Source organism: Patagioenas fasciata, chromosome 14, assembly GCF_037038585.1.
Source record: "Patagioenas fasciata isolate bPatFas1 chromosome 14, bPatFas1.hap1, whole genome shotgun sequence".
Classification (NCBI taxonomy): domain Eukaryota; kingdom Metazoa; phylum Chordata; class Aves; order Columbiformes; family Columbidae; genus Patagioenas; species Patagioenas fasciata.
Window position 1 is genome coordinate 2,553,420 of NC_092533.1, and position 22,872 is coordinate 2,576,291.

Genomic DNA, 22,872 nt, shown 5'->3' on the forward strand with positions numbered 1-22,872 from the left:
TCCCCTGGCCTCTGCCCTCTAGCAGACCAGGCTCATTTCTCTAGTTCATTAAAGAGGGATAAAAGTAACCTTTAAAGGTTGCTTTTATGTGAAACAAGTCTAAATCCAAACAATGACTTGGCAAAGAGTGAACTGGATTTTTAAAAGCAATGCATTTCACTGGAAATCTTATTTCTCTTTTTTTTCCATCTTCTTCTTTTGAGCCTGCTGGTGGATTATTTTTCCTTGACACAATCCCGCCTCCGCTGTGATAGATGACGGCACATTTAGCAGTGTTCAGCCAAAACTTTTTATCTCCATATGGAAGATGGATGGATGAGGACTCTGAAGCCCACATCAGTTCCTTCAAGAACAAACACGGATCCAGCCCAGACCCCCTCCCTGGTTTGTTTAAAATACACAGAGCATAGGGCAGAGGATGTGATCCTCCTATAAAGCCCCATCTGGCACCATTAGTAGTGTTTATGGAGCAAAATGGAACGAACACTGCCCAAGACCTCCAGGCTGTAGCTTGGATGGGCTTTGTGCGGGGGCCCCAGGACCACCAGACATGCTCTGTCAAGCGCTGCTGTGTGTGGCAGGGCAGGAAGCATCCCCAGCTATCTGAGCATGGATCACACACAGCTCCTTGAGGGCAGGGGCTGGAAGAGCCAAAGAAGCAGCCAAGTGGCTCTTGTAAAAAGAATAACAGGCACTGCAGGACTGCAGCAGTCCTCACAGGAGCAGACAACGCGGGAGAGTCATCCTGGACAAGCAAAGCGGAAAAGGAGATGATGAAACCCAGGAGGAGCTCTGGGCTTTGAAGGTTGCCCACCAACACAGGTGACTTCCTCGCATCAGGCCAGACCATTTGCTGAGGTGACGGAGCAAGCAGGTGATGTGCAGAACTCTAAGTGTGTCAAGGGAAACAGAGGAAATACATCAACATCACAGCTCCTTCTTTCTTTACATGCACAAGGAACAGGGGCACAAGCCTTCAAGGAGCTCCCCTGAATGCAACGGAGCCACAAGTTCAGGAGTGCCACGTTTCACACGAACCAGGTCCCAGCCTGTTCTCCGTAGTTCTCCTTCCCACCAACACAGCGATGTACAAAGAGCAGAGGTTACAAGTAAATTTTCCTCCCTGCAAGATGTCAGTAAAACCCCAGAGAAAACTTTTGGGGGAGCACCAGCCTAAAGCAGGCAGGGTAGAAAGGACAGCACAGAAGGGACACAAGAGGTGAAGGAGGCTGAGAACTATACACCTGTAGGAAAATGTTACAGCTACATCCTTGCACCAGGCACAGCAGCAACAGCCATTACACAAAACAACACATGCACCACAGCACACACACCCCATTAATAATGTCTAGAGCTCCTCATGCAATGTGCCAGAGAGGTTACCTAACCAGCAATAAAAACTCCTTTGGCCCCGACTCAGGTACAAAAGCCAACACTCCTCATCTTGTAAAACACAAAAGGCCCCCAGATGTTTATAAAGCTCTGTTGGGCAGGTCAACCCAAATATTGTTTACCATGGAGGCACTAGGGATCAACACTGAGCATCCAGCTGACAGGGTCCATGTCGCTGCAGCATGAACCTCTCCAGCATTCGGCACCACTCCCACCAGCGTGCCCTGGAGCCACCATCTCCTGTCACCCCAACCCATCCAACACATTTGCCTTCAGCACTGCACCAACACCCACCACCCAGCAAGGGTGGCAGTCAGGAGCTGCACACACAGGTGTATGTACATGCAGGTAAGCAGAAGATGCTGCCCATGTGCAGCACATCCACACGGACATCACAGGAAGGTGAGCCCCTTGGGCTTGCTGCATCTGCACAGCTCCTGATGTTTCCTGGGGACTGTTTCGAGGAACTGAGGGCACACAGGTGCCCTGTGGCACATATTGAGCGGAGCAGGTAGCCAGGGCAACACATGATGAGGCATCACAAGCAGGAACTCCACAAGGATCTCACAGGGACAAATACCATCCCAGCTCAATGGCTAAGACCAAGCCAAGTAAACACAGAGTCTATTTATGGCTCCTAGGAAATGTTTTCTTGCCCCCCCAAATCGTGTTCACTCCAAGATAGCAGCAGTGAGCTACGAAACACTCCATGTGGTGTGGTTAACCATGAGAAGCAAACGCACTAGCTTGGACAGATCATTATCCCTTCATGCACTGGGCTGAGGAAGGAGGTGGCAGTCTATAATGACGCTAATTAAGTCCTTAAGTGTCTTGGTAAAGAGCAGGTAAAACTTCAGCACAAGGGACAACATTCCATTAGGGCAGGCTTCACCATAGACACAATGCTGCATAATGGGATCCTGTAATTATGCCTGCACTGCAGAGACTTTTTTAAAAAAGGAACCCTGTTTTACATTCTCTAATGCAAACAGCATGAAACGATGTTGCTTAGAAACCTTTACACTCCTACAGTGTGTGCAAAAAAGTTATTCCAGACATCTGTATTCAAAATAAAATTTAAAAACAATCCTACCGCACACACTCACAGGGATCTTGGCTTCATGTTGAGTGATGAAGCCTATGAAATGTCAGAGGAAATTTAAATTAAAAAAAAAAAAGTGACACATGCATTTAAAAACTTCAGCAGCTTGTTAAGTCATTTCAGGTTATGTCTGATACGGTTCCACCTCACCCCTTCACACAGGGCTCTTTCTGGGTGGATTGATGGTGCCATTCATACCAATCCAGCCTTACTGGTTCATAATCGTTTCCCCAGTCACACTGACCTCAAACACCTGGAAAAGATTTTCTTTTCCAGAGAAGCCACCCAAGGTTTTACTCCAGAATTGGCACACAGAGCAGAACACTGTCCAGGTCCAGAGTCACAGGAAAACCCACGCAGTAAAACCGATATAACGATTTCATGCAAGAGTCACAGCACGGTGCACAAGACCCCAATTCCTACTGCTGGTGCCCACTGCTCGGTGGCTCATGTCAGGCTGAACAGGGTGAGGGGAGTTTCTAGTGCCCTGAAATTTCCTACACCAGAGGCAATACAGTCAGACCCACAGCAGGCCATAAATAGCATTTCACCAAGCACCATCCTGATACTTCCTCTCTTAATTTGAGCGTGGCATCCCACAGAGATGGCAGGACCCACCAGGGAAAGCTTCATCTCCATTCGAGTAGGCAGGTGGGGATGGGGCTTTCTGCACCCACGAAATCAAGCAAAGCAAGGAGGGACTGTCAGCTTCACTATGTGTATCCAAATCCCCAGCCCTGACCAGACACCCCATGCACAGCGCAGCTCCAGAAGCCCCATCCAGGGCTGCCACTGCCTCCCACCCACCCATCGCTCTCCCCACCGTCTCCTCCTCCTCTCCGAAAAGGTCACCCCAGCTTTGCCTGGCAACGGGAACGAACGCACAGCAGCAGGGACGGCTGATCAATGCGTCACAGCTGCCACCACGCTGTCATGCAAAGGCCAGCAGTTCCTGCAACAGGAGCGGCTGGGATGCGATTGAGCTCAGATAGAGCCCCAGTCGGCTGCACCCACTTGGGCACCATGCAGAACACTGAGCTGATGCGTTGCCCCCTTTCCTTCTCCCAAACTCCACAGCTTACATGCTTGCAGTTTTCTTTTTGTTATTCTCTGCTGGCAGAGGGGGATTGAGATAAGAGAGCCTGCGTGCCTTCATCAACAGAGAAACATGAATATCCTGATGGGAGACTGGGCCATCAGCTGTGGTGCCTCTTGCAAAGCCCAGACTCGGTAAGATCATCTGAACTCTGCTAATGGGACCTCTGCAGAAAGCAGCTTTTTTCAGCTCTGCTGGTACTTGCTCTCTCAATACTCTCCAAAGACTTCCTAGACCCTTGAGACTATAGTGACCAGATGTCATTTGGCTTAAAATCTGCCTTCAGAAATGCCACTTTTTGCTCTGTCTGCTCCAAAGAATGACCTCATAAGAGCACGTTAGCGGTTGTGTCACTTTAAATGGCAGATAAAGTAATTTCTCTGCACGTGCTTTTCTGCTGATACCTGGAAATGCCCTTAGGCAGCAACATGGGGGAGCTACCTGCTCAGACATGGGACACCTGGAGGCCTTTCAGCCTCATGCCAGAGACCTTTTACTGGTGGTGCAGGTACCTACAAGTCTGCTTCTTGCTCTGCACAAGCTGCTTCACCCACAGATGCTGAGAAACCAAACCTGGAGCCCCACTCTCCCTGTCCCCAGGCTTTGCAGATTCGTTGGCATCACTGATGCAGGAACAATTGCCTCTGATCAACAGCCCTTCACACGTGCATGGGTTACCTGAACTGGTTATTGCAAACAGTGAAGAGTCAGAGCACGGGCAAAGAAAGGAACAAATCAGAAGTGTTTAACTTCTCGGCTTTCTGCTGCTGTTACAAACCCCACCGCAATCACAGGGTATGGATGGGTCTGGGGGCCAGAAATGCACAAAGCACCAAGTCACAAGTCTTTACTCCCCAGCTTGTCCCCAGGAAGCAGCTTTGCCTCCATCTCCTCTGGCTGTCTCAGAATCACCACCACCAGCATGGAAATAAGGCTGAAGGATCAGCATCTGCACGAGAGTCCCAAGGTTGATCAAAGAAGGAGAGAGGAGGTGGCAGGAGGGAAGGTCCTACGGTGGAAGTGCACAGACCACCCGTGACCCCAGACAAAAGGCTCTGTCCTGGGCAGGAGAGAACCAGCATCAGGAGCTCATAGCACAGGTCCAGGGACAGCCACTGTCCACAGACCCCTGGAGAAGTCCACAGCTGCTCTCTGTGCCTCACATCCCCAAAACTGCTCTCACCCGGATACAGAGTCAAATCGAGGACTGAAATGCTCTAAAACCTTCTGGTAAAATAGTCATGGAAATGATCATGAAGTTGTGAGAATTTTTATATCATCCAGAAGACAGATGTTGGCCAGCTGTTGAAGACAGAGGGTTGGCAGGTTCCCCACCGCACGCTGCTCTTCTCCAACTGGAGCAAACTCCTGAAAATACATCCTTCCTGGGGGAACGTGCACAGAGCAACAGGCCCGGGCAGCTCTTCTGCTGGCTGCTCTCCTGCGGAGACAGGAGACCACCGCCGCACAGGCACAATCTCTGATTGTTGCTAAAAATAATTGATAGGAGCTACGTGGCTCGGGCTGTTCTCACCATTGTTTGTTGTGGGGTGAAGTCCAGATCAGATGGAAAGTAATTCCATGTGCAGAGTCCCACTGGCCCCCGCAGGGCTCGTGCTGTGTGGGAGCACATTCGGTATCTGTCCTGTCCATCAGAGACCCACCGTGCTAACGTGCATGAGAGCGCACAGTATGATGCGCCACTATGATGCACCCACGGGGCTGCCAGCAACTGCACAGAAATGGAAAACTGAGATAAGGAGCTGGGTCTTCCTATGTACATGCAAGTGAGAAGCTAGAAATCCTGTGAACTTTGAAATAATAAGAGCATTCAATCCCTTATACAACATCAGTCCTCTCCACTCCGGTATCTGTACAGCCAGCTGAAAACTCAGTATGTGCTCCCTGATTCTTCTGCTCATTACCAAATCTCAAGTGTAAACCACAGCAACCACATAGTCATTTTTTTTCTAATCTTAGTCTGGTGAGACCAAACAGTTAAAGGAAAAAGGCCAAATTCTAAAAGATAACAAAAAAATGCAACACACAGGCAACTTCCGCGCATGCTCCAGACTAAACCTCTAAACAGCAAGGAGATCTCAATTCCTGCATGCACTTCCACTTTGGAGGGGCCCAGAGGACATCTGACTTCTTGTGGATAATTAAGCCAAGTATAGCTTTTTATCTGGCTGTCCTCAGCACAAATAACAGATATTTTACAGGGGATGGATGAATGGCTGAGGGAAACAACGCCTAAAGTCGCTATCAGAGATCAGAAGCTGGATTAGCAGCAGCTCCAGAGCCCACAGCATCGCTTCGCCTCCTGTCCTGAGAAATCAAGACCACAACGCCACATTGGGCTATTTCTGCTGCACCACATTTAAAAGCCACTTCAACAGGCTTGACTCAACACTCACAGCAATGTGGAGCACTTCCCAACCAGCTCCAGCAAAGAGTTAATCACAGGCAACCTGTTGATTAATTTGCAGGCAACAAGCTGCACTAATAAAGCCCCGGGGACCTTAATCAAGCTGTTTGCTGGATGCCAGACCAAAGCAGGAAGATGGGCAGAGCTGTCAGGATGGATTAGTGTTTGCCCACTGGCAACCTTTCTCCTGAATGAAAGCAGGCGGGGGGAGGAACACACACAGGCAGCATGAAGGGGGACACGGTGGCCTGGGGCTGGTCACCAGCACATCCACCACCACTGGTGGCTTTGGGAGCTCAGCAGCTTATGCAGGGGAGTTAATTGCAGGAGATGAGTTTGAATCTTGGGTTTTACATTTGCTTCCATTGTTTGCAATTCCTTCCGGTAAGTTGGGAAGAAGCGATTTCTTCCTTTTTCTTTTTTAAAAAGATCTTGTCTTTCTCCATTCAATAAGTTTTCCTGGCCCCCATTCTCCTTCTAGTCCACAGAGAGTTGAATGAAATCAAGTTGTTTGTAACTGACCCCATGTCAAAGGGTTTCAGTGACACACATTGGGGTGAGGGTATTTCGCAGATTAAGTTCAAAAGGGATCATTTCCCTTCATTATGACAAGGTTTGACTGGAGTGCCTTTTTCTTCCTGCAGCATTTGCTGTTCTGACACAGCACCATCAGGTTAATGCAGCAGAATCTAAACAAGCCCCCTGCCCTCCCATCCCTTAACAGACTGCAAGGAACCCAAATGGAATCAGTGTCAGGGAAAAAAAGCAAGAATTACAGATCTGAACTCTGTTTCTGGTTATATGCAGGGAAACTTTTCATCTTTTCAGTAGCTAAACTTTATTCCACCTGGCAATCCCTTTCATTACAATTATCCTCCTATTCGCTGCCAGGGAGCATCTGTCTTGGGGTACCAGTTTAACAGGCTGCTGTGTGGACATACAGAGCTTGGAAGATGCTTGACTCCACACAGAAATAAGCATAGAAGCCCAAAAGGTTTGGGTTTTTTTGCTAAACTTTAACAGACCAAAACAAAGGAGCAGAAAATTGCTCAGCTGTGCACCTTCCTTCTTCAAGCACACTTGACACGAGGCCATTTTCCCCACCAGCTTTCCGCTGTTCCAGCCAGCAGGAATGAAATATCCCACGGGCATTTCTGCAGCTGGTGTAGATTGCGATAAATTCGCTCATATCAGCACAGCTTTGATAATTTACACCAAAGATCTTCCTCTCCTGCGTTCACAGCTCCACCGAGCATCAGGAGGGACACACACAGGACGTTGACATCTCATGACTTGCACCCATGGGTGAAGGGGATGGTCAGTACTAAGCAATGCAAATGCAGCTGAGGATTAGCAAAAGCAATTATGAAAAAGAAGTAGTGCAAATAACGATTAATTGGGAATTGAATCAGATGTTTGGCCCAGTCCTGCACTCTGGATTTGGTGATGACAGTGACAGTGATAGCCCTACAGAGATAGTTTTTAAAGTTATTTTAATCGCAAAAAATGCACTGCGCTAGTTTGGCATCACCACGTTTTTGTCTACCCTAAGGAACTTTCAGGCAGCTCAGGACCCTGAAAAATGTCTGTGCCGTCCTTCTCACTCCACACAGACCTCTCTTCCTGCCAAAACACTGTGCCAAGAAACTCTGCATAACATGGAAGCCAGACACAAAAACCTGTGTGAAACTACGGCTTGGAACAAGCCAGAGGCCAGGGTGAGTGCTAACGGCTCCTCTGAGCCAAAACATCGTAAATATACCTATGTATATTATTCCTCAGCAGATCTCAGAGCACTTTTAACACAATCCGGTGAGGCCACTGGATGCTCTCAGCCACCACCACCTCTTTCACCTGGGAGAAACAGGGCAGACATTACACCAAGCACATCAACAATAGCCACGCTCTGTACCTTGATCTAGAGAGAACTCAATAACTAGAAACACCTTCTCAATATTTCTTTTTCCTTCAGTGCAAACAAGATCAGACCTGAAGTTGGAGAACAACTGGCACAGAAAGCTTACAAGGACTAAGGACTATCAAACCCTGAGTTTGATCTCTTCACATCAACTAAGCAAAATGACCATTCTCCGTTAGTGTCGGCTCTCCATTTGCAAGGTCTCACGTTAAAACATCATAATTAAAGTCAAGTGTCAAGTGAGTCACTAAAATAAAGATGAAATAAGAAAGCTCTACTTGAATCACCCCACCCCAGGATCACCAGCCAAGACGTATTCCCCATCAGCTGCAAACTTCCTAGATTGCCAGTGAAATGATAACCAAAAAGCCAACATAGCTTTTTTCCCCCAGTAATGTTCAAAGCATGTGCAGCAGTTTGATTCCCACAGGCTGTAAATCCACCACCCCTTCAATAACACAAATCTCTGCCAGAAATACATTAACACCATGCTGACAGACCACATCTGCCTGGCTGGTTCCGCTCTGCTGAGACCCTTGCTAAGGGGCTGTGCTAGTTTTGTACACATCATTCACATTGCTTTCCCTTGAATTAGGAGAGCTGGTGAGAAAGGGTTGGTCATAGGGACTCAGCTTTTTTGTCGGGTGGAGGTGGACAAGCATCCCTAAGGGAGAAACATGGGCCCATATACAACAAGGGAGGATGTTCTGGCATAAACTCTCATATCACAAAGAGACCTGTGAGGTTATACTGATGAGCAAACTATATGAGATCACCAGAAAATGGGTTATCCCCAGAGCTCCCTCACATCTTTCTGTTTCCTTTGATGGAACCAAGGGTCTAACCAGGGTCTTAGCCAGGATCTAACCCATGTTCACAGCCCTTTGGGTGCAAAGCTGCCTGGGGGAATCTCAAAGAAGAAGAAGAAATAATATCCTTCAAGATATTCAGGTCCTTAGGAGAACCTGGTACCGTGCCAGACAGACATGGACCATCCAGCAGTGTTGGTATCTGAGTTAACAGCAAAGTGGCCAGCGAGACCCTCAGCATCCCAATGCAACCAGTGCAGCCGGGTCCGTGCTGTGGCCACACAGGTTGCAATTACTGATGAAAAGCCGACTTTGCTCACAGACTGCACCTCAGCCCTGGGCTTCGCTGCTCAGTCCCTTCTCATGGTCAAATTATTCATTGGTCACCAAGGCACGGTGTCCCCAAATCCATGGGTAGGCCATGGGAAAGACATAACTACTGTTCCTGTTCCATTCCTATTTAATAGTCCCAAGGGTCATGGTAACTCGAACAAAACCCCAGGCAACACTCTGCCATCAGAGAGGAGAAAAAGCCTGGCTAACAAAGAGTGAATCAATGGCAACAACTGATACGCAATTTACCAGCAAAAAGATACAAAGATAGTGGAGGGAGTCCATCATAAGATAAAAATGATTCAGGGGAGACAAAAATCAGTACAGAAAGGGGTGGGCGAAAATCCAATAATCGGAGCTTGGATCACACAAAAAAGTAAATAAGACAAAATACCTCTATTCTTTTATTCACTTAGCATAGCAGAAAAATGATATGAAAATATATAATACAATCTTACTGAAGCCAGTGGAGCATGACCGTAAGTTACAGCTGAAAACAAAGTCAAACCTGGAGATCACTTGCGGAATTGCAGGTGGCTCTGTGCGTCACCTCAACCTCCAGAAGAAGAGGAGGGTACAGAGGAACTAAATGATTTATGTCAATCAAGCTTATCTGTCACAGGGCTCCACCTTTCAGACCATAGTGCCTGACCATTAATCTCAGAAACGTGCTATCTGGACCTGGCCATAAGAAGAAAAGCTGAAGTGATTTGGTTATTTGGGAAAAACAAAACGTGCATCACTCAGCTCAGCTAATAAACACTGAATTTCAGAGGAGTATCTTCCTGAACTAGTAAAAAGATGCACTTTGTGATAGCTAAAAAACCTGAAGCACTATAGGGTAGCGAGAACAACATCTCTACTGAAAAGCACATCCCAGAACAGCAAGTCAGTTAGTGTGGCACTGACACCCAACAAACTAATTGAGGTGCTAATTAAAAGCAGAGCACTTTCCCATCTGGGGCTCGCAGTACAGACAGACTGAGGCCAGAACAAGTGTCACCAGGGGAGGGGATGGGTGAATAAAGGCAGCAATGCAAGAGCTTGACACCCCAGTTAGACTGTCGTGCCCTCTTTGATGAGACCCTTCACAAGAAGCTGTTAAAGAGACCAAGTAGTCATGGGAAACGGCAAAGAAGCAAATGAGTTGGAGAGTGGAGAAGGAGGAGAAATAAGCAGGCAGTTTCATTAGGGCAATTTCCTCACCTTAAAAAAAAACAATCATGGATTTATTAGCCTAGAAAACACGCTAAATGAAGATGGGTGAAAATCCGCTCTCTGTCCCCCAAACTATCCCTAAAGAAAAGCTGGGAAAACTTCAGAGGAGCAAGACAACAGGAGCTGTTGGGTAGCGATGGCACCGCTGAACTGACAGAAGTGGAAAAGAAATGACATTGTTCACCCACCAGCAAGGGCAGCACCCAGGCAGGAAGGGGTCTGGGCAGCTCCAGGATGAGCCGTGCCCAAAAATAGGTGAGAAATGGTGGAAATAAAACAAGTTAGCGGTGTTCATCACGTGGAATAAGGCTTACGAGCCCACCCTATCCCCATAGACACCAGCACCGAAAACGGTATAGAGCATCAAAGGGATGAGAGGAAAGCATTCACCTTAAAGAGGCAGAGCAAACAGGTGACACAAGTAGTCCCAGTTTTCACTTTCTCCTTTCCAAGAAAGTCACTATTAAAAAGCATATAGAGGCTGTGAAATGAAACACTGCAAAGTCAGTAATTGCCCAAGTTTATGGTGGATAATGTTAACTCAGCCTTCCTGGCTGCTCGTCCTGCCCAGGGAATGGCGCAGGTGTCTGTAAGGAGGGGGAGAAGGGGATGCATTTAAGGGCAACCTTTGTGTGTTTATCTTTGCAGCCTTTCAATAATGTTTTTTTTTGTTTGGGTGCGGACAGACTTGTTAGAGGAAATGATTTAAAAGACACCATATAAATGCACAAAAGCACATTGTGTTTCATTGCAATAAACCTCCCATGAAATACATCACTCCATGCGCCATCACCACAGGGCTCCCAAAAAAAGCCTTTTGTGCAAACCACAAAGGCTCAGCCCAACCTGCACAGTCATCCCAGTGCTGGCTTAGACCTCGGTCTTGATGGCACTGAGGGCCACATGGTTTAACAAGGGTCCCATGCCACCAGCTCACGCCCAGACAGTGACAGGAGAGCTCGGTCAGGCGATGCACAGCACCAGCTGCAGTCACATCCTCATCAAGAGGGCTGGCAGAGCTAAATGTGCGTTAGCTGATAGCAGGAAAGAGCCACCAGCCCAGAGAAAGGTCCTGCAGAAGAACAGAGATGATAGCTGTTGAGGTGGGTAGGGGCTACCTTGGGTGGTGCTTCTCCTGAGCTCTTTGGGAGCCACACAAGCCAAGATCTGAGTGTCACCAGCCCCAAATGGGGCAGGAAAGGCACCCAGGGGCCATCTGTTCTCACCATCAGTCACCAGCTGGAATTTTACCAGGGTCCCTTTCACCATCTCCTGAAGCTTCTGAGCCTGGTAATGTTTCTGAGAGGGCTCTGCCGGCCCATGGGAAAGGATCCCTGCAGCAGTGCTCCAGTGCCTAAGAAACCTCCCTCTCAGCAAACTGCTATATGGTAAAAAAAGCTGGATGGAAGTGGAAAGCAAAGGGTCATTTTCCTTGTTTCCACTGGCACTAATCAAGCTTCTGGCACGTTTATATATTTTTTTTCCATAATCAAGATAGTGAGGTTGGGTGCCCCTTTTTTTTTCCAATAAACAAAGACCTATAATGGGCCATGTATTCTGTGCCATGTCTGGAGCCTCCTGCTTATCAGAGCCATCACGGGACACAGAATTTTTGTTCATTTTATCTGAAAAAAAAAAAAGTCTCTGAAGCCCACAGAGGTGGAAGGGAGGTCCCCCTTAATTCCAGCAGATACTGGATTTAGCGTGTCAGCTTCGACCAAAGGCAACAAGGGGGCAGAGAGACAGCAACTAGCAACCAAACAGCTTCTGCTGCCACCCTGAGCTGTGCTGGGAGACGGGAGCTCTGGCCAACAATTACAAGTGCGGAGGGGAGGCAGCAATACCCATCTCAGCTGCGCATTTCCAGTCCTGAGAATGTACCTTCCCCAAAGACGTGGCCCAGGGGGGTTTCTCAGTGTCCCTCCCTCGCTCTCTGATGTCCTCGCCCAGTTTAAAGTTCAGCCTGGGACTCCCTGGAGCCGACACGATGTTTCCTGTGGTCAGATCCGATGACACCCCAGCCCCAGGCACCCAGTGACGAGCTGGCTCGGTGCCCACACAGTCCTGTCCCCTCAGAGGGACACGGAGGGATGCAGTGGGGTCACAAGCAGAGGAGGGCACCCCGGGCTCCATCGGGACTTGCATCCCACAGCCTCACTCTCCCCATTTAATACATGACTGGGGGAGCAAAGATACTTGACAGCTGCAAAAAAAGCAGATTATTCTGCTTGCCATGGCTGTGTTTACACAAAAGCCACTGGTTTATGAGGAACAGCTTAGTCAAAGCACACAAAGAAACACTGCAATATTTTTTGAAGGTGTTTTTTTCATTGCTTTCAGAAGCAAAAGGTTACCTACGTAAGGAAGGGAATGAGGCAGCTTTACAAAACAACTGCTGCATCTCCTCTTCCATCCTCTCACAAACCCTGTTTGTCCCCGGTTCCCAGCCCAGGTGCCCTCCGCACCCAATGCCTGGGGTCCCACCGACCCAGCAAGGAGCACCTGCAAAAACGCACAGCTGGGGAAGGGGAAGAGCCCCACCGGGCATTTGTCACAGCGTGGCCCACTAACACAGCTCGGTTTGTGTTTGCTTCTCCACATCAGCGTGAAGGGAATGAGAGAAGTGAGATCCTCCCTCCTCCTCCCCGCGCTCTCCAGCCGCCTCCACCGCCCAGGCTGCTCCCTCTGCCCACGCTCCACTTGTCACCTGCAAACGTCACCAGGCTCAGCAGCTGCCTGGCACAGGTCCTGGCCTGATCCTGCCAGGCTTGTAGCACAGATGCTTCCCCCACCTTGCTCTTTGCCCATGCAGATATGGATATGAAGTAAACCTGGAGTTTGATATCAGCAGGAGCCCTGAAGCATCTTAATCACCATCTAATACACTGTTCAGAAGGCAGAGATTAACAGCATCCAGCTATCTAACCCTCAGCTAGAATGAGAGGTCCAGTTAATCCCTGGTGAGTTGTGCTCAGTTTCCCCCTCACCCGCACCCTCCAAACCCAAGGGGCTGTGACAGTCCTGTCCCAAGTTGTCACAAGGCCAGGGGTGGCTGTGACAATCCAAGCCATTCCCAAAGGTCATGGCCCACAGCAGGAAATACTCAGGTTATTGTTACCCTGTTGCATTTAAGAGGATTGTTTGTCTCAGCCCCATTTGTATTCAGAAATGTACAAATAAAGAAAAAATATATAAAGACAAAGAGTAGCAGCTCACAGGCTTTGAACAACCTGCTTTACCAGTTTGCAATACAAACCCCTTTCTCAAGGGACAAATCACGTTATCCCAGCCTGGGTAAGGAAAGAAATAGCTCCTGTCCCTGCAGCTCCCTCTGCACGGTATGAGCACAGAGGAGAGGGAAGGAAAGGCTCCATATCTCCCAAAATAAGGTGTTTTTTCTTGCCCAGATTGAAGGTGTTGAGGCCTCACTCATTGTCAAGACCACACTGGGCTCAAGTGGGGAACCGTGCTGGTTTGAACCCCATCACACAGGGCAATCTGCAAGCTGAGGTCCAGAGCCATCCCTGTTGGATGCACCCGAGATGCACAAAGCTGGGTCCGTTCAGACTGAAGGTTTCAATTCATTGGCATGGGAGTGCCACATGCAGGAGAAAAGATGCACACACAGTTCTGGGAGGTGGATTCTCCCCCTTACAGGGTTCAAGGAAAAAAGAAATACAGGTTTGACAGAGAACGAATTAATTCAGCATGAAGAATTTCTTAAAAAAGAAAAAAATCATCTTTGCCACATGAAAAATAGATAAATCCTTTTGGAAGATTACTTCAACAAGGCAAAAAATCCATCACATAATGCTGAAGAAAGAATGCAGAGATAAAGCTTTAAAATATGTGATGTTTTTATTCCCCTAGGCATCGGAAGGCTGCACAGTTCAGAGCTGGCAGCAGGGATCCCAGGCAGGACTCCTGAGCTCTCCAAAACTTGGGGGGATTGATGCAACCAGAATAGAAACCCTCCATCCACAACAGGTATTATAAACTGCTACAGGTAGGTTGTATCGTCTCATGCCTTAATTTCCCCTTCACATAATCAAAACACAGAAGGACCACCCCATAATTGCGGATTGCCTTAAGATCTTGCCATGTTATGCAATACAATGTTTGGATGAGTTTTTGAGATGAGTGTTGTGCCCTGAAAATGCAGCATTTGAAGCAGCCACTGTGATCCAGGGTGTAGTGCACATCATCCCCATCTCCAGCCTTCCTGAGCTCAGTGCTGGGTTTTAGACCCTCTCTGTCATCCCTTCTTATTGGGAATGCAGCCCCTGGCCCTGCACCCGAACACCATGGACATCTCCCCAATAACTTTAGCAACCCTCCTTTGTAATTTTCTGCCTTTTTAGCTTTGCTGGTTTAGGGCTTCATCCTCTTCATACCATTGAGGTTGTCTTGTAACTTCTTAAATACACACAAATATTTTACTCTTGGAAAAGCACAGTGGCACATGTATGCACTCCTCCCCCCACAAAAAGCCCACCACCATACACCAAAAAGACACCACCAATGAAAAAACACTTTGTCCCATGTTCTCAGCAAAGATCTTCATATTTTTAATGGACTCCTTCAGGATTCCAAAACCCTGCTCAGTTCTCAGGCTCTTCCCCCAGCTTGTGCAGGTCCAGTATTCAAACAGGTTCTCCCCATCCCACCAGTGCAACACAACCCTGTGTTGTGATCTCCAACACATCTCTGTGCTCTCCTTTCCTCCTGGAGAGCTTCCAGCCTCCCTCCCATGCCCCATCCTCTCAAACAACTTGAGACAATCAGCTCCCTCCAACACAGCCTTTAGCAAGTCCTTTTATTGTATTCATCCTATTGCCAGAATGAAGACATTGCAGGCTGGCAGCCTCTGTGATAGTTTTGTAGCTGCTTTCAAGCTGGGCATATGTTGTGACACTTCACGTTTATATTTATGGACCTCAAAGTGGTTTACGCATATACACCCAGCCTCATTATATAACCAAGGGCACTGAAGGGCACTGCCCATGTAAAAGACTCATCCAAGATTCAAACAGCAAGACCGAGCAGAGCCATGAATGGAAGATAATGCCTGAGCTTCAGACCAAAACAAGAGCACCCAGAACAGGCTGTACAGGTTATTATATTGTATAGGCTGTAGTATTTTGTGTAAACTGTCTCTTCCACTGTTAATTTATAACATCCCTCCTTGCACTACAGAAATCCAAGTTAACTTGCATCAGCCCAACGCCTCCATCTTCCCAAACCCAAGCATGCACCATATCTGACCTTTGCACGCGTTCTAAATTTGTACTTAGAAGTGCACATTGTATTTCGCTAGCCTCTTGTATGTGTTTTCCATAGACACAATGACACAAAAGAAGCAGAGCCTGCGAGCCAAGCCCTGGAAAGATGGCAGCTTTAAATAGCCTCTTTGTCTTGCTTTTCCTTGCTGAAATATTGCACATTATTTAGAGTTGAGTTTTAGTTTTATCAGAGACCCAGAAATAGAGACAATAGAGGGCTGGGTGAGTCTTAGCATCATTTTAGGGCTTAGTTTCTCGCTCCTTTCTACCCTCACCTCATCTCACCCTACACTTCAGGATTTCCACCTGCATCCCAGGAGCCACCAGTACCTGCTCCTCAAGGGGCTCTCAGACCCACAGCGGTGACCTCTGCCCGAAAGGGACGAGGTGCACAGAGAACGTGGGACTTGAGAGAAACTTCACCTCCGCAAATTGAGGGCAGGACTGTAAAACTAACGCTTCTGTTCTTGATGGGGGAAGAGTCTGCAACTTTAACAAGACTTCCAGCTGGTACCCAGATGAAGTCAGAAATGAAAGAGTTTCTCACCACTAAATTAATGGGAGGACTGTCAAGAGAGTAACAGAAGTTATAAACATTTATGTTCCAGTTCAGGGCAGGAGCAGGCGTTTATAAATGCGCTATTTGAATGCCAGACTCTGCAAACTGGAGACCTTTCTAGTCAGGGCATGCGGATGCTCCTTTTTACGGTATGAGCTGCAGCCTGCAGAGAGGATCAGAAGTTTGCCCCTAGTAAGGAGCCCCAAACAGGGATGTAAAACAGGGTGACACAATGGGAACGCACACAAGAGGGAGTTCCCGTCTCCCCTCAGTGCCGTAATTAATCACTTCATCTAGGTCCTAACAGACTTTGTCCATGTTTTGTAAAGCAGATAGATTTTAGGTTCCTTCCCTTTCCTAATTTCCCAGAAAGAAGTCAGAGCAGTCTGTAAAGGCATTTAACCCAGAGATAACCTGCGGTGGTGGGTTTGCAGCAAGAGCGATGCTGGGAAGGGAAAGGCTGAGCCATGTTAGAGTGTGCAAGGAGGAAAAAGGCAAGGGAAAGGGAAAAGCTGCATGAACAACTCTTGTAACCTGCATCAGTTTCCCCTCTTTTCTAAAGGGAAAAGCTTCTCACTTGTGTTTGTGCACCAGGCTGCTAAGCCTCAGGTGAGCTCCAGTGTTGTGTCCCCTACTCCGCAGGACTGTCCCCTGCTCTGGGAAGGTCTGTTACCCAGTGAACCAGCCCACCCAGCACTTTGTGCTTGTCCCAGAGCAAAGCAAAGGAACCTGCCAGCGAACGTCTGAACCAGAATTACCCCAGATCTGAAAAAAAACCCAGCACTACCCAGCATCCATTCATCCAGAATTCACATGGCCAGAGTCACTCAGCTCAGGAGAGGGGGTGCAGGGAACCCCACATGCCCAAACTTGCGGGCAGACTTGAAGTAGCACTGTGTGTTGAAGAGGAAACAACACAGACTCTCCACTATCACCTTTGTGATAAACCCACATAAATGTTCATTTATCAGTAAGAAAGATCCACCTAAGGCTGTGGTGCACAGTACAGTCCTAAGGCGCTAAGCGAGCTGAACTTGGCACAGCCTACAGCATTTCGCAGAGTGCTAAACTGCAGTTCTGCAGAAGCGATTTGTTAATGAGAAAACAGGCTCTACGGTGTGAAATGGAAGCACCTTTGAGTAAACCATGCTTCACATGAAGAGAATGAGCTGTTTCCTCCACAGCTAACTGAGCCGCCTAGAGCCTGATGTGTGCAGGTTAACTCCGAAATGTAACTACTGTTAATCCACGCACGACAGGCAACGCAAGCAACCGCTCATGCAGGAACTGACTGCGGTACAGGAGATTTTGGCAGCTGGGTACAGTGACTCAAAGCAAGCAGCACAGCAGCGAGGACCAAACGCGTGAGAGTGAGTTCCCAGCTGTGCAAACCGCCAAATACCAGCCAAACCTTATGCTTAAATCCACAAAACGGAGGCAGCTTCGCCTCTGCTCCCCGTCTGCACCAGCGGTGGGGGTGGGGGACGGGCTGAGCCCCCCAGGCCCGGGGGCAGAGGGCTCGGAGCAGCCTCGGGCCGGGAGCAGCGCAGCCCGGTGCGTTAGTGAGGGTTTGGCGCCACCTGCGCCCAGGAACGGTTCATCCATCCTTCCCATTTCAGAGCAAAGGGGAAACAAAACCTTCCACTGACAAAATGCTCTTGGTTCTGCGGCAGCAGGTTTTCGGGAGAAGAAATCTGGGAGCAAAGAGGGCACAGAAACCCAGGGAAGACGCTATTGGAGAAAACAAAGCGCTGAAATAAGGTAAGACCCACCAAAGAGCCGGGGACTTCAGAAAGTTTGTAGGGACTCTTCCCATAACTACCCAGATTCCCAGAACTCCCTTGCCATATTTTGGGGTATTCTTGCATATTTGCCTATTGCTGTCCAGTTGAATACCTGGTCCAGGAAAGATTTTTGCAAATCAGGAGTCCAGCTGTCCCAAAGTTACAGGAAGACCGACTCAGAATGGGCAATTGGTGGCCGCAAAAGCCCCTGCAAGATGGTTATGGGGTTTAAAAACTAATCTCAAAAACCATATAAGCCACAAGGTAAAGGTTCAGAGAGGTACTTACTGGCAGACACGCACCGACAACAAATACTACAGCGGGCAGGACAACACTTTAAAGCTGGAGAGACAGAAACGTGCAAGGTCAGAGGGGGCTCCTAACTGAAGGACAGGAAAGACAGAAGCTGCATTCATCAGACATAGAAGAGCTGCTCATCAAGTGGAGAAACACTCAGCATGACAGGAGAGATGTACACACCTGCCAACACTTGCAATCATTTCTGTGATCTGCCCATGAATACATGCGACGTGTCCGTAATTCCAGCCCAGCTAATACCCAAAGTTTTCAGACCAACAGCCGAAAAGTAACTCAGCACAGAGACCTGTGTGCCCTGTGCTGACCTCTAACACTCCCTGGCATTGCAATTTGGTTTTACATTCAAAGACCGTTAACAGAGTTCAATCAAGGGATGATTGTCAGACACAGACATAAGTGAACTTGTATCATACAAAGCAAACTTTCAGCAACTTTTGACTTTGTTGAGCTGCACAAGATACAAATAATTCAAAGCTTCTCCCACACTGAGAGACACTGTTCAGAAGGATACGCGCTGCTCCTGGAGGGGACTGCATTCGGTCTGTTGTTCTGAAGGATATTTTAGACAAAGGTGACATAGTGGAGCCAGAAGTTCTTTGGATCAAGATATAATTACTCCTTGGAGACTTGCCTGTCCATTGCAAACTCTTCCAGAAGCTGAAACAGACCCTGGGATTTCCAGCCATCCTGTACACATCTCAGGCAAGTTCTCAACCAAAACCTCTTGTTCAGGCATTCGCCCAAAGCCACATCCACCTGAAACCGTCCCAGGCAAGCATTACCTCTTTGTGATGCCAAGAAAGGCACCTGCACTCCGAGTGGAAGAATTAAACACTCACCCAGATCTAACACGTGCTCACACTACAAACTGTGACATGTACAGCAGCCTCTACCTTGTACCAGATCTCTAAGGGCAAGGAGCTCGCCTTCCATCTTCTGCAGGGGCATACGGACACGTGGATACGCAAGGAATAAGAATTCACTCTCAGCTGTGTCCTCCTCCAAGATTTGCTCTCCTGGAGACCAGCTGCTCCATGGTTATTTGCTTTCTTTTGACCAGACTCAATCCCTTAAGCAATCCACTTCACAGTGGCCTTTTTCTGGCATTTACTCAGGATTTTTCTTTTCCTGGTACAGTTATAGAGTAGCAGTGCTGACTTTTTAACCCCAGGTGCCCTCCAGTGACAGATGCCCATCCCCAGAGCCTTATTGCCCACCTGGGTCTCTCCTGGCCAGGACCAGTGCAACTGGGACAGCCACATCCCACACACTCACCTCACCGCCACACTTGAACCCAAGCCCCAGCTCTGCTGCTCTGGATAACAGACATACAAAGCAATATTTCTAAATGAACTCCCGTACCTCAGCGATAGCTCCAGTTTTTAGGGATTTATTGATATTTTTAAATTATTATTATTATTTATTTTTTAATTCCACATTCTCGCTTACTGCCCAATCGCTGGTACTCCAAATGTAGCTAAGAGGAAAAAAAAGCTCTTGCTGCCCTGCCTCAGCAGAACCAGAAAATCACAGCAGTGGGTGAAAAAAATCAAGTAGTTAAATGATTACCCAACATTTTTTGAGTTTTATGAATACCCTAGGACCAATGTGGGCTTTGGCCCTGCGATAAGAGTACTTTACTCAAGTCACTTCAGTGAAGGCTACAGATGAGCAAAGTTTCTAGCCACAGCAGTAACACACTGTTAGAGAGATATATATATTCCTTTTCTCACCCCTGAGAGATTAGCCCTTCCAGTGGGGACCATTTTACATCCAAAATACAGCAAATCAGGTAGGACTCCAAGTCCTATTGTGGCTGGAGAACTCCCAAGCTGTTGGCCAGAGCACATGGTCTCCACACAGCTTCAGTGCAGACTGAGAATGGTGCCAGCAGCACAGGATCCCAGCAGAAGGGGCGCTCAGCAGCTTGGATTTGTTCACATTTGGTAAACCCTGAAATCTCTCCATTCCAAACAGAGCTCAGGCTGCAGAGGCTGCAGCAGCAGCTCCATGGAAGCTCCGTCAGAGAAGCTGGGTGGCTCGAGCGTGGGAAGGGGGCACAGCAGATACTTCAGCAATGGGAAAGATACATAAATCAGCTTGAGTTTTCAGAAAAGGGTCACAGGTGGGGCTACTGGCTTTGTGAAGTGATTTCTCTGATTTCTGATGACTGTACTGTGCAAAGGGAGAGACTACTTCACATTGAGAGCAGGCTGAAATTTATATATATATATTCTTTCTCAGTCCTTGATAATTAATTCCACCTTGGTTAAAATCCTTGTAGCCAATACTGGAACTGCCACCAAGTGCATTTGTTTACCTTATCTATTAAGCAAACATGAGTGCAGCAGTAGCCGTTGCTATAATGTATTATCAAGGTCTGGCTCGCCTGATAGCGCACTAACTTCTAAAATGTTGTCTCGGTTACTGTTTTGCAGAAAGCTGCCTTTATAATCAAAGACTTGATGTTTGGATTTCAAAACATAACCCAACACTAAGGATGACAGTTATTCAGCAGTTAAAAATACTCTTCCATTACACAGCAAACATACAAATCTGGTGGTGACTGACTACCCCCAAAACCAAACACAGTATTAGCAGCCTCTAGGAGAAAGAAGTACAAGAAACATGAGAACCCACTACAGCAGAATATTCCCTGCACCCGAAGCATTCATTTATTAGTAATACAATCAGCCCTTAACCCACAGGAGCTAACAACACCTTGCAGAACAGCTGAGACCCTCCCTTAAGGTACATACTCTCCTGAATGCACACCTGAGAGCAATAGCCAGTAGGAAACAAGGCTCAAAAGTTATTTGGTTTGGTTTTTGTTCTGCCCACTGCCTGCAATTACTAATTTCCTGAAGTTAGAGGTCCTTACTGCAGATTTACACACCCAAATCCTACTCTGCATTGCCCTGCATCCCTTGTTGTGCAGTAGGTAGCACGCAGCATCAGCATGAACCTGCTCAACGCAGGACAACTGGATTTCTGCAAACACATTTGCCCTTCAGGAGGGAGGTGGGCAATGCAAACTCATGCTCCAAATGCTCTGGGCCCAGCCCCACAGAGACCTCTCCCTCACCTCTGTGCCCCACACACCTGTACGGAGGCTCAGCCACCAGCACCTGCAGTGCAGCCTCACAGGTCACCCCGCTGAATTTACACATTAAATAAACAACAGCACTCCAGCAGCAAAATATTTTGGGTTTCCTCAAAGGAAGAGAAAACAAAACTAACTAGGTACTTAAAATATTTTGAAAGAAGTAATCAAATCAATGCCTGAAAAATCGACCAAATTTCTAACATTGCCATTACGAATCAGGCGTGAAGAATGACAATGTTTTGTTTCAAAATGAAACTGTAGCAGGTCACACACATCTGAAAAACAATATGCAGATCCTAAAGGCCAGGAGCCAAGGGGAGATTAACGAGAAACAAGTTCAGTCTTGTTGAAACTCACTACTGTATATAGCAATACTGGTAACAATGATGATGCTTCACTTTTAGTTTAGATGTTACCCAAGACTTTTCCTATTCCCAGCCAGGATTATTTCCATTCTGGAGTGCTGGCACCTTGTACCAGTTGGCTGAGTTCAGTTATCAGCTCCCTTCAAATCCAGCCAACCAGGCTGCCGACTGTTGGCCTCTTTGGACGCTCACAAGACGCATAAAAGGCAACAAGAACCTGACACCGGCTGCAGGGCCAGCACGAACCCGTTTGTTTTCCCAGGTCTGTTTTCCTGGCCTGCGAGCTGGGATTGGCAGGCGATTTTGGAACGAAGGACTTTGAATTACAGCGGGTGGATTTGGCAGCGCTGCTGCTGGGGCAGCGACTGCAAAGGATGAAAGTGCATTGATCACCACCGTTCTTGCTTGGGGCAGAGAAAAGTAACAAACTGCACACGCTGCGCTCTCCGGAGCTCGGTAATGCGCAGGAACTCAGAGCACTGCATACACGTTCTTTCTGCGGCACGACCATAGCTCAGCGGGTCCAAGCACAAGCATTTTACCTGTCACCACGCATGTCACCGATGCCACCGCCACATCCTCCCCACCCTGAGGGCATCGCGGAGCGGCCCCTTTGTGGGTTATTTGGTTTTGTCAAGCCCGCAGCACAGCGATGCGCTCCCCGCATGCGGCAGCTCCAGCACGGAACGAACGGCTGGACCGGTCCCGTCCCGGCTCCGTCCCGTCCCGTCCCATCCCATCCCACCCCGGGGAGCAGGGACGCTCCGCCTCGCACTTACCGATGCTGGCGGCGCTGCGCAGGACGGACTCGGCGTTCCCCATGGCCGGGCGGAGCGGGACGCGGAGCGGGACGGCGGGAAGCGGACGGCAAGAGACCGGGAGGTGACCGGGCAGCCCCGCGCTCCCGTCGATTCGAAGCTGCCGCCCGTCCCGCCCAGCACCGCCACCGCCAACCGCCGGGCGCGGGCGGGGCCGCAGGGGCGGAGCGGAGCTGCTCGGCTGGGCTGGGCTGGGCTGGGCTGGGCTGGGCTGGGCTGGGCTGGGCTGGGCTGGGCTGGGCTGGGCTGGGCTGGGCTCGGCTCGGCTCGGCTCGGCTCGGCTCGGCTCGGCTCATCAGGGTCCCCGGCTCCCCTCCCGAAGGAGCGGCGGTGTCTGCACCCCC

General features: G+C 48.5%; 1 protein-coding gene across 1 annotated transcript in view; it reads right to left on the reverse strand.

The window, feature by feature from the left end:
* NEURL1B (neuralized E3 ubiquitin protein ligase 1B) overlaps window positions 1-22,622 on the reverse strand; it is a 134,206-nt gene extending 111,584 nt beyond the window's left edge. Inside the window, exon 1 of the mRNA XM_065848817.2 lies at window positions 22,490-22,622. Within this exon, the coding sequence (XP_065704889.1) occupies window positions 22,490-22,532 (43 nt within the window). The 5' untranslated portion in view covers window positions 22,533-22,622. The remainder of the gene's footprint in view (window positions 1-22,489) is intronic.
* Window positions 22,623-22,872: the final 250 nt, after the last annotated feature.